Source organism: Eretmochelys imbricata, chromosome 11 (genome assembly GCF_965152235.1).
Source record: "Eretmochelys imbricata isolate rEreImb1 chromosome 11, rEreImb1.hap1, whole genome shotgun sequence".
In the NCBI taxonomy this organism is placed as follows: Eukaryota; Metazoa; Chordata; order Testudines; family Cheloniidae; genus Eretmochelys; species Eretmochelys imbricata.
In genome coordinates, this window is record NC_135582.1 from 10,994,791 (window position 1) to 11,006,865 (window position 12,075).

At 47.0% G+C, this 12,075-nt stretch overlaps 1 protein-coding gene across 3 annotated transcripts in view; it reads left to right on the forward strand.

Annotated features, from left to right (window-relative positions):
* Window positions 1-9,057: 9,057 nt before the first annotated feature.
* Window positions 9,058-12,075, forward strand: part of SEC22A (SEC22 homolog A, vesicle trafficking protein) — a 39,103-nt gene continuing 36,085 nt past the window's right edge. Inside the window, exons 1-2 of one of the 3 annotated variants that reach the window (XM_077829565.1) lie at window positions 9,058-9,198; window positions 10,654-10,735. In XM_077829565.1, coding sequence (XP_077685691.1) covers window positions 10,728-10,735 — 8 coding nt within the window. In that variant the 5' untranslated portion in view covers window positions 9,058-9,198; window positions 10,654-10,727. Of the gene's footprint in view, window positions 9,199-9,225; window positions 9,283-10,653; window positions 10,736-12,075 lie in introns of those variants that run through there. The other 2 variants (XM_077829567.1, XM_077829568.1) reach the window with 2 other exon arrangements.

The following is a 12,075-nucleotide window of genomic DNA, read 5'->3' on the forward strand; positions in this document are numbered from 1 at the left end:
ATGTATAGGTAGGAGTACTAAGGCTAAATTAAAAGGATGGGGGAGTTTGCAGCAAAGGTCACGTGGGTAGTGCAAAGGGGATTCATATCGAAAACATGGTTGAGGTCACTACTCTTTGGACTTCAGGGAAAACTTTACTCAAACCCTTCCTTTAGTAGGAGTGTATCAGTTAGTTAATGGTACTAATTTTTCTGCTTACCTTTCATGGCTAGACTTAAAGTTGAGAGGGAAAAACAAGAGCTGATCCTTTTCTATTCGTTGCCTTTGACCAAGGACTTTGCCCAGTGTCCAAGGACTTAGGACATCTTAAGCCTCAGAGCCATGATACAGAGGCACACAGGGGTAAGGCTCCACCAGCACTGGACTCCACACCAGAAACGCCACTCCCTGTGATACCATCCAGGTCGAGGAACCGAGAACCACTGGTACTATCAAAGAGCACTCGATGGGAGTCTCATTCACTGGCAGTGCTGCCATGACCCCGTAAGGATCTGCCAATTAAGCCTTCCCACATTGCTTGTCCCACCAGAGTTAGGCAAGCAGAAAGGTACACCACTCTAGAGAACATCTGTGTTACCCCAGATCCACAGATGCCCCAGTCCAGATCCTCTCAATCTTCACCAGGGTGGTTTTTTTTTTTTTTTTTTTGAGTGCCAGGAGACAATGGGCTATAGGAAGAGAAGTCCATCCTGCATACTGTCTACTTGCTGTTCCTTCAACAGGAATGACTGCACTGCCTATTGAGCCCAATCTGACCTTTCTGTCATTGGGAAAATCAGATGTGCTGGAAAAACCATCATCGCTTTCACCAAAGGAGATCAGTTAAGACAAGAGATCAAGAGCTTTCTGAAACCAGCCACATCCAACTGGGATTACCCCCTTGGGTCCAGCGGTACCCATGCCTTGGGGACCTCCACAACTCTCTTCAACCCCTCAAGCTTGCCTTTGGGGCTTATGAGACCTGTACAGGAGACACTCAGAGTCTGTGGTGTCTAATACTGCGTCATATCACCACTCACAAAGCAACTAGAACTTTCTCCTGAGCTCAGAGAAGAGGAGGAATATGAGCTGGTTCTGCTGCTTACTGATGAAGTGAACTTCCTCATCTCCTGACCGAGCTTCACTGTCTCCTCTGGACAACCACAGCAAATCCAGGAGCTGCTATGGAGGGTGGAAAAAGAGCTCCAGATCTCTTTAGAGGAGATCCAGGACACAATATATAAACTCCTGGACAACCCGAAACACTCAGGATCCAGCCAGCCAGCCCTCCAGTGAACAAAGCCATACAGGAAACAGCAAGGACAGTATCATATACACCAGCAACATACATTACTATCCCTCTGTAGAATTCCATTGCAACTATCACTGTAGTAGTGAAATACTTCAGAGAGTTGTTACTCCCTTTAAGAAACATCATGCTTCTTTGAAAAGTTTAGTAGTTTTTTATTATTCTTATTAGTCTGGAACCACTATTAACTTGTTCTCCATACTGGCCTTGCAAATACTGTAGTCAGATTTTACAGATATTACTTTACCTTCTAGTTCACAGTACTTAATCTCATCAAGTACTCGTCAAAGGAAAACAGTTCCCTTATGAACAAAATCTTTAGAAAGTGGCCTTTTGCTGCACTTAAATGACTACATATATACTGGGCATTAAATAGAGAGAGCCTGCTTCATAAACATGTGCAATTCTCTGTGATCTGATTAGTTCTTACAGCTTATTTGGCAGCAAATGTATAAAGCCACCACAGTCCACATGCTAAATATGTGCACAGTTAACAGAGAGAAGCAAGAAATGGTGCAAAACATTTACAGGCTTTCCTTGTAAAGAGAATCAGGGGTTTTATCTAGGGCACTAGATTTATCTACTGAAGCAGACTGGATTTACCCAGTGCACTAGACTCACTCGCACTTTGGTACCTCTCAACTATTTAAATGCATAATAATTCTTCTCATGCTGATGTCCCTGCCCAGCGTATTTAATTTTTGTGACTCAGGACGATAATGGATTCCAACGTGTAGTTCCAATGGCCATAAACCAGTGACAGGCATAACAGAATGCAGTCTCCATTTGCACAGCACATAAAACTAAATTAAACAGTTATGAAAGTGTATTAACAATGCACTCACCCCCATTTTTATTGCTGTTTAACTGACAGTATCTAAACTACCCTTGGAATAGGAAGTACTGTGTGGGTGGTGCTGGGTCTGGGGATCAGCTTTCCTCCAGTCTAGCACCCCCTGCGGTTGCTCACTTATCCCATGGTCCCTCTTGCTCTCCAGGGCTCACGGTGCTCTCTCTTTGTGACTCAGCCCTTTGGCCATGTCAATATATAGTTTTCCCCTTCCAGGGTATCATCTTGCTGGACCAATGGTACACCATCCCAGGCCATCCTCCATGACAATTCCTAGTCTGTACTACTTCCCCAGGGGCTGGTAGGGGAACCCAGGTTTGCCCACTACTTCAGCTTTTAGCCCAGGGACCCTATCATCCAGCCAAGGTCTTCAGAGTCTCCTCCTTGCTGCTCTTTCCCTGGGCTCTTCCTACTCTGCTTTCCACAAGCTTTCTTCCCCACAACTCCTCTGGTAAACCCTTCTGTCAGGGACAGGATCCCAGGGCTTTCCCTCCCTGGGTTTCCTCCTAGCCACCTCTCTGTGCTCAGAGTGGCTGCCCACTATCTCCCTCCAGCCCTAGTTAACTCCCCTTCTCTCTTGAGAGTGACTGCAGAGCTCCTATCTGCAGCCCCCGACTGTTGTCACCTTGTTGGTTTTATACAAGCCCCTGCCTGCTCCTGCTCAGGTGGGCTTCATCTTCAATTAGGGAGTGTCTTCACGTACTGCACTGCTGCAGCATTTTAGTGAAAACACAAATACACCAAAGGGGGAGATTCTCCTATTGGTGTAGTTAATTCACCTCTCTGAGAGCTATGTCAACAGAAGCCCTCCTGTCAACATAGCACTGTTTACAGGGTGGGTTAGGTCAATATAACTACATCATTTGGGGGTGTGGATTTTTCACAGCTCCAAGCGATGTAGTTATACTGATATAGGTCTGTAGTGTAGACCCAGCCTAGGCTGTAGCAGGTCCTGACTCTCCTACAGGTGCCCCTATAAGGTTAATTGTCCGTTAACCATGTGGGGAGGACTCCCCATCAAAGAGGGTTTTTGATTTTTTTTTTCACCTTCTGAGGAGCTCTAAGGTGACCATCTACTTCAACAAGAGAAGCATTATAGTGTGAAATCATTAATTATGCTACAATTCTGTCATGGAGTTCACGGAATGTCCGCAGCTGCAGCGGCCAATGCAGCTGGCCCTGAGGAGCACCCCAGTGGCAGCGGTCCCAGGGGCAGGTACAGCAATGGACCTGGGGAGCACCCGAGCATCAGTCCTGGGGACCCATGACTAAATCCTAGCCTTAATCATTAACGTGCAATGATGGGCAGGAAAAAGTATGTAAAAATGGCATTTTCTTACTCAGCAGACCAGCTCCGTGGCTTTATTCAGTCACATCTTCTGACATCATGAGTGACTGCTCCAATCAGTTACACTGATGCAGAATTTGGCCCTGAGTTTGCAGTTGTTTTAGCCATGTTCTACTGCTTTTGACACCTGGTAGCCCTGCACAGCCAACAAGAGTCCAAGGTCCTAATTCAGCAAAGCACTTAAATACATGCTGCAATCCCACCGACTTCAGTGGCACTTCAGTCTGTGCTTAAGTGCTTTCCTAAATAGGGATGGACTTCATCATATTCTTAAGTAGCTTGCTGAATCAAGACCTGAAAGCCAGATTTGGATCCCATTTTGGCTTGTGAGAACTGTTAACCATGTTCCAGTATAGGGTCAACTCTGCCCTCAGTAGAGCTGGCTGAACATTTTCTGGTGGAACAGGCTAGTGGGCTGCCTGGGAGTCCTGGATCCTCAGAGGCCAGGCTGCCTGCCTGGCAGGTGGGTGGGCTGACTGATCTACCTGGGAAGTTGGGCAGCTGGCTCCCCACCTGGCTGGCTCCCTGAGCTACCCAGGGGATGTGGGATTTGGCAACTGGTTCCATTGTACCAGTAACCTTTAAAAACTTTAAGCATGCATTTCTCTCACGCGTAAAGTATGGCATTCTTAAATATAGCAAGGTATCCAATGTGCACATTGCTGCTACAGTCTCTGTTCAGCATTACCTGCTAATCAAAAGTAGATCTGATGTAAAATAAGTAATCAATAATAAATAAAATATGAATGTTATTCAAAAGACACAGTATTCTTGGTGAGTTACTGTTATACAGAGCTACATTTCCATCCCATTCAATTATAATCTTATTTGATCTTACAGAACCTAATAATGCTTTCCAGCCCCACTCAGGCTACTTTCCATCTTTCTGAATTAAATTACGGATATAACATCATAACTCTACTTATGCAAAGTTTGTTGTGGGTATTATATTCAAAGGCAAATTTCTTTAGGGACCCAGAGTTCTCTGAATATAAATGAAGTGTTTATAGTACAATCTTATTAATAAATAATGCTTTTATTTATTGTAATGGTTTAAATGGCGTCTACTGAAATTTTTGGCCTTGTGATGTGATCAGCTTGGAATGATTTTCCCTCTCTGGAAATATTTGAATACAAACAAAGTCTGGTGATGTGTTCACTTACAGTAATGTAGGGAACTAAAGGGATTATGCCTACTAGGAGTACATTAATGTGGCTTTTCGGTTCATTTTTTCCCACTGAACAGGGAATAAACTAAGTAGACGAAAAGCCCTGAATTGAGACCTTTATTATTGGAATGGCTTGTTACATGATCATCAAAAATAGCTCATCTTGTTTTATTTGCACAAATCCGGGATTGAGGACGCTGAAAATAAAAATACACTTATAACTTGTCAATCTCATTGGCGCTTGTTACTTTGCAGACTGACTGAGATGCACTGTGAAGATTACTTTTTAGAGACACTAAGTATTTTGTGTGAAAGAGAGCAGGCTACAGATATAAGTGTTGCCACAAATTGTTGTAGCAATTGCATTTATTAGTGGTGAGGTTGTTTAAGTGATATTACTAGGTTTCTTCACATTTGTAAAGTCCCAGAGAATGACACACTGTTGCTCTAAGGAACAACCCCTTCTACTTCCAGAATGGACTCTTGAGAAAATTTCAACAGAGAAACAAGGGAAAAATTGTGAGCAAAGAAATAAATTGTTTCACGGATGTTCTTCATCACCCTGACCACACTCCCACCTGAACTGTGCTAGCAACAACAGCATTTAAACCAGGGAAGCAGTGACTGTATTGCCAACTCTCACAATTTTGTTACGAGAGTCACAATATTTGGTGTTTTTCTTTAAGTCCCAGATGCTAGGCTCACCTTCTTATCTGAGAATGTCCGCTTTCATTTAAAACAGTAAGGTTCTTGATCTCATGGTTGTGGACAAAAGCTTGAAAGTGTGACCGCTACCAGCTCTAACAAAAACACAAACACCTAATTAGTGTTGTGATTTTTAAGCCACTGTCATGATTTTGGGGGATCTGATTCATGTTTTGTAAATATTTGGGGTGAAATGATGGCCCAAACTTCCATAATGGAATGGAATAATGGCCAAAATGCCCATTGACTTCAACAGAGCCAGGATTTTATCCTTGGGGTGCAACACTGCCCCAGTCCCAGCCCCCACTTCACTCTTTCTCCCAAGGCCCCACGCTGCCTCTTCCCACCTCCACCCCTTCCCTCCCCTGAGCATACCCTACCCTCACTCCTTCCCCACTCCTCCCAGGGCCTCCGGCATGCCATGGAACAGCTAATCGTGGCAGGCAGGAGGCACTGGGAGGGGTAGGTGCTGATTGGTGGGGCTGCTGACGGGCGGGAGGCGCTAGGGGGCTGCAGGTGGGTGCTTTGCATCCACCATTTTTTCCCCCATGGGTACTCCAGCCCTGGAACACCCAGAGAGTCAGCACCTATGGTATGGCACAGTCACATGTGTGTTTACAGGACTAGTTCCTATTGCTGCTTGCATGCTTTCTCTAGCCCAGTGGCTTTTCTGAGATCTCTGTTATAAAACGGTACTATAGATGACTTGGTGGTATTGCATACTTCTCAGAGGAGGGGGAAAATGTGTCCACATTGTATAGACAAATCTTGCTCAAAGTTTGTGCTTTCTTGGTTTCAACCACACAGTAGACACAACCCTAGTAGTCTTTCAGTAGCTTCTTGCACAAGTCAACTTGTGACCCCTGCAATTATTACTCCTGAGGGCATCCTGCACCAAAAAGTTAAAAATTCTGCAAATTTTATTTGTCAGATAAATGTGGACTTTCCAACACAGCACTGGGAAGCACAGGACACTGGCTGCCCAGAGGTGGGAGATCACTGTACAGCTCCCCCTGGGACACAGACTCAGCTGTGAAGCTGCACCCAACCCTGACACAGAGCAAGGACCAGGCCTACCCCAGAAACACCCCAAGGCCCTACCACTCAGTTTGGGCAGGCAGGCAGGATCCAAGTGTAGAGAGGCTTAGTGTGTGGGATCCAGATGTGGGTTGGGGGGGGAGGGTTTGAGGCTCAGCCCAAGGGTCTGGATGCATGGGGATTGGGCAGATGGGGGAGCAGCTCCCTGTATAGGAATCCCTCCCCCTGCAGCTGAGGAGCAATGAGTGCAGGGGGCAGGGGCAGGGGGAGTTTGCAGAGCTTCCTGCAGCTAGGGAGAAATCTGGAGGTGGGTGTGACCTGGCACTGGATGCCATGCAGGGGAAGAGGAAGTCCTGTCCTCCCCAGCTCAGCTGTGACTAGTGGCTGAGCCCGATACAAGGTAGGAGCCACCAGCCGGGTCTTCCCCAGTTCCGCCTCCTGCCCCACAGTGATTTACCTCTCTGCCTGCTGCTTGGCACCCGAAACATACTGTTGGGGAGGATTGCATGACCGCTTTTGGGGCTTCCATTTGTTTCCCCATCAGAAAGTCATTTTTCTGCAAAGAAATCTACAGGAGACACAAATTTTGCACATGCACAGTGGCATAAAATTCCCCCAGGAGTAAATTACGCAGGATTTTTCAGAACAGTGCCACACCAATCAGCAGGTACTTAGCACCCACCAGCAGCCAAGCTCCTCTCCCACCCTCCCACTCACGCGGCATGCAGGAGGCACTGGGAGGGAGGGGTAGGAACAGGGATGGGGTGTGCTTGGGGGAGGGATGGGAAGAGGCAGGGCAGGGTGGAGCAGGAGGCAGGACGAGGCAGGCTAAAGGGTGGATCTTGGGGAAGGGGTGGAGTGGGGGTGGGAACTGGGCCTGAGCACCCCCAGGGAAAATTAGGAGCTGGTGCCTGTGTCCAGATGTCCTGATTTTATAGGGACAGTCCCGATATTCAGGGTTTTTTCTTATACAGGAAACTATTATTCCCTATCCCCTTTCCTGATTTTTCACAGTTGCTATCTGGTCACCCTATCTGAAAACAAATTTTTCTCCCTTACCAGCACCTTTTAACTAATAACAGGTGGAAGGAGAAATTTAACTGTATTTAAAGAAATGGAACCAGCCTTCAGTATACATTAACCATTTACACCTGCTGTCCATAGATTCAAGGGGTCACTCTGTCACTGGAGATCTCCAGTCACCTGTCCACAGTGAGGCACGTGCATGCGTGTGTGTGAGAGAGTGTGAGACAGAGAGAGAGACGGAGGTGTTCAGTTGTTGCACTGGCTCTATCACATCTGGGGAATTCCCAGGTACCCATTTAAAACGTATTCCCAGCTGTTATGTGCTGCTGGAGTAGGGCTAGAGTCACAGGAATACAAAGAAAAGGAGTACTTGTGGCACCTTAGAGACTAACAAATTTATTTGAGCATAAGCTTCCGTGAGCTACAGCGCACTTCATCGGATGCAAATCATCCGATGAAGTGAGCTGTAGCTCACGAAAGCTCATGCTCAAATAAATTGGTTAGTCTCTAAGGTGCCACAAGTACTCCTTTTCTTTTTGCAAATACAGACTAACATGGCTGCTACTCTGAAACCAGGAATACAAAGGTGGCTTGAAGACACCTCCCCTGCCTTGTTCTTATATTGAGTGCAACTCAGCTGGACCAGAGAATCTGGCACATTGTGTATTTCATATCATTTGAATCCTACAATTCGTTGCAAGGTTAAATACGATTATATAGTTAAATAGTAACAGAGATGAAGGGAGAGATTAAAAAAGTGGCAGCAAGGGAGAACAGAAATGAGATGAGAATACACGAAATAAAGTAGTACCGCATGGAAGGAAACACGGACAAGTGGAAGAGTATTATAAGGAGAAAATCTTCTTGTCACATTACAAAAAAGTTAAACAAACATGACTCTTGTCAGGGACTGGTAATGGGACGTGGAGACTTTTCACATCAAGCCCGGTTGCTTTCGCTGAGTTACCAGACGACTGTTTGGTGGTCCGTGTGAATAGTGTTGGACCCGGTCTCAGTCCAGTCCCTGGTGCCAGCTACCGCTGGGGCTGAGTTGGGAGTGTTGGTGGACTTGGCAGACACACCAAGGATTATTACTTATTAGTTATATGACATTAAAACTTCACCAGGCACTTTATACACAGTGAAGGGGGGGGAGGGGCTGTCCACAAGCACCTGAGGGAGCGTTAGGAACCCAAGTCCCATTGAAAGCCAACAACTACCTGGGGGCCCTACTTCAGGGCCTCACCTTTTCCAGGCATCTATGGCAACGTTTCCAATATCCATAACTTCCTTAGCATCACGAATCGCTGACAACGTGAACCACCCCCCCCCCACCAGAGCAATGGCGGCTCAGCCGCCCCCACAGAGCAATGGCGGCTCGCCACGCTCCCCCACAGCAATGGCGGCCCAGGAGCCACGTCCCCACCGCCGCAGGGCAATAGGGGCCCAACCCCTTCTGAGCAACCGCGCCCCTGCAACCACCAGAGAGCAACAGCAGCTCGACCACCGCCTCACCCCACCGCCGAGCGCACCGGCCCGGGGAGCGTGCAGCGTCACGTGATATCCCCTCGCCCTGCCATTGATTGCTGCGGGGGCACGTAGATGGTTCCCACAATGCTTTGCGGCAGGCGGACGTGGTCCTGCGGCCGATGCCGCGGCTCCGGTGAGGCAGGGAGTTCGAAACGGTCGGCTACGCCTCGCAGAGCAGTTGCCTAGCAACAGACCCAGGCCTGCCCGACCAGCCGGCCGTGCGGGGTGCGCAGAGGCGGCTCAGGTGGGAACTGGGGCCGGGATGGGGCGGGGCGCCCCTCCCCCGGGGGCCTTGGGTGCGACAGCGATGGGCTTCCCCCGGGTGCAGGTAGGGGGGCAGCATAGGGATGGGTCTCCTCCTCCCCGGGGACCTGGGCACAAGTTGGGGGCACGGGTAGGGATAGCGGTGGGGCGTGTGTGTGTGTGTGGGTGGGGGTATTGCAATGGAGGCATTATTCCACCTGCCACTTGCCTGTCAGAGATAAGGAGGCATAAACCTGCCTACGGCCTCTTCCCCGTAGTGTAAGGTTGCGATAGGTGCCTTGACACCTCCAGGCCCTGGGCGTGAGTACAAATGCTGCTCTGCAAAACAGCTGGGACCTGTGTTTCCTCCCACTCCTCCTTCCATGGACCAAGTGCCACGTTATGGGTGCAACACAGGGGTGTGTGTGTGTTGGGTAGTTGCTGTAGCCAAAAGTTTTTTTTAAGGTGCAGTTCATGAGAAGGAGGCAGTCCACACACACCCCCTCTCCGCCGTGATGTGGGTTATCCATAACACCTCAAGATCAGGTTATTGTACTGCACTCTACATGGAATTACACAATGATATTACTTGGAAATGGAAACTAGTGCTGAACTTGGTAGCCTGCTTATTAAGCATAATCTTATAATTATAGGTTTCAGAGTAACAGCCGTGTTAGTCTGTATTCGCAAAAAGAAAAGGAGTACTTGTGGCACCTTAGAGACTAACCAATTTATTTGAGCATGAGCTTTCGTGAGCTACAGCTCACTTCATCGGATACATACTGTGGAAACTGCAGAAGACATTATATACACAGAGACCATGAAACAATACCTCCTCCCACCCCACTCTCCTGGTGGTAATAGCTTATCTAAAGTGATCATCAAGTTGGGCCATTTCCAGCACAAATCCAGGTTTTCTCACCCTTCGCCCCCCCACGCACAAACTCACTCTCCTGCTGGTAATAGCCCATCCAAAGTGACCACTCTCTTTAAAATGTGTATGATAATCAAGGTGGGCCATTTCCAGCACAAATCCAGGTTTTCTCACCCTCCCACCCCCATACACACACAAACTCACTCTCCTTCTGGTAATAGCTCATCCAAACTGACCACTCTCCTTACAATGTTCATGATAATCAGGGTGGGCCATTTCCAGCATAAATCCAAGTTTAACCAGAACGTGGGGGGGGAGAAACAAGGGGAAATAGGCTACCTTGCATAATGACTTAGGCACTCCCAGTCTCTATTTAAGCCTAAATTAATAGTATCCAATTTGCAAATGAATTCCAATTCAGCAGTTTCTCGCTGGAGTCTGGATTTGAAGTTTTTTTGTTGTAAGATAGCGACCTTCCATGTCTGTGATTGCGTGACCAGAGAGATTGAAGTGTTCTCCGACTGGTTTATGAATGTTATAATTCTTGACATCTGATTTGTGTCCATTTATTCTTTTATGTAGAGACTGTCCAGTTTGACCAATGTACATGGCAGAGGGGCATTGCTGGCACATGATGGCATATACCACATCGGTGGATGTGCAGGTGAACGAGCCTCTGATAGTGTGGCTGATGTTATTAGGCCCTTTGATGGTGTCCCCTGAATAGATATGTGGGCACAATTGGCAACGGGCTTTGTTGCAAGGATAGGTTCCTGGGTTAGTGGTTCTGTTGTGTGGTATGTGGTTGTTGGTGAGTATTTGCTTCAGGTTGGGGGGCTGTCTGTAGGCAAGGACTAGCCTGTCTCCCGAGATTTGTGAGAGTGTTGGGTCATCCTTCAGGATAGGTTGTAGATCCTTTGGATGAGCTATTACCAGCAGGAGAGTGAGTTTGTGTGTGTATGGGGGTGGGGGGGTGAGAAAACCTGTATTTGTGCTGGAAATGGCCCACCTTGATTATCATACACATTTTAAAGAGAGTGGTCACTTTGGATGGGCTATTACCAGCAGGAGAGTGAGTTTGGGGGGGGGGGGGGGGTGGAGGGTGAGAAAACCTGGATTTGTGCTGGAAATGGCCCAACTTGATGATCACTTTAGATAAGCTATTACCAGCAGAAGAGTGGGGTGGGAGGAGGTATTGTTTCATGGTCTCTGTGTATATAATGTCTTCTGCAGTTTCCACAGTATGCATCCGATGAAGTGAGCTGTAGCTCACGAAAGCTCATGCTCAAATAATTTTATAATTGAAGCTCATTACAACAGAGTTCCAGGAACTTCATTGGCTGTTAATAGACTTCTGCATGGATACCCAGGTTGTGGTGCTAACCTTCAAAGCATAAGTGGCCTGAGCCCTTGTAACCTGGGACATTGTTCTGTCCCCATTTTTTAGGATGACCAGATGTCCCAATTTTATAGGGACAGTCCTGGTTTTTGGGTATTTTTCTTATATAGGCTCCTATTACTCCCCCCTCTCTTGGTCTGCCAGCAGCTAGATAATTGTTAACCACCTGGGAATGCTGCAAAGCCCATAACTTTTTATTTGGTGTATAAGGAGAGGCATATGGGCTGAGGGTTAGAGTGTAAGTTTACTTTATTTTCCTAATTGTATTTGATGGTGTCAGGGTGGAATGAGCAGCCCTTTATTTGTTGTATCGTTGTGTAGTGTATTTTAATTTATAAAATAGGCATCTGGAGCATACAATGTAAAGCTTTTATACAGTTAAGAAAATAAACTAATACATAGAAAATTGTGAAATAGTTAAGGCTGATACATGACATGACACAAACCTAGAAAAAGCAAGAAAACGAGATGTTAAACCACCTTACAATACATAACAACAGGCACACACCTTACTATTCTCACAAGTACTGTACACCTTAACTCTGCCCTCTCAATCAGCCCCTCAGCAGGCAGCATTCTACCAAATTATCCTCTTACAAGTACTG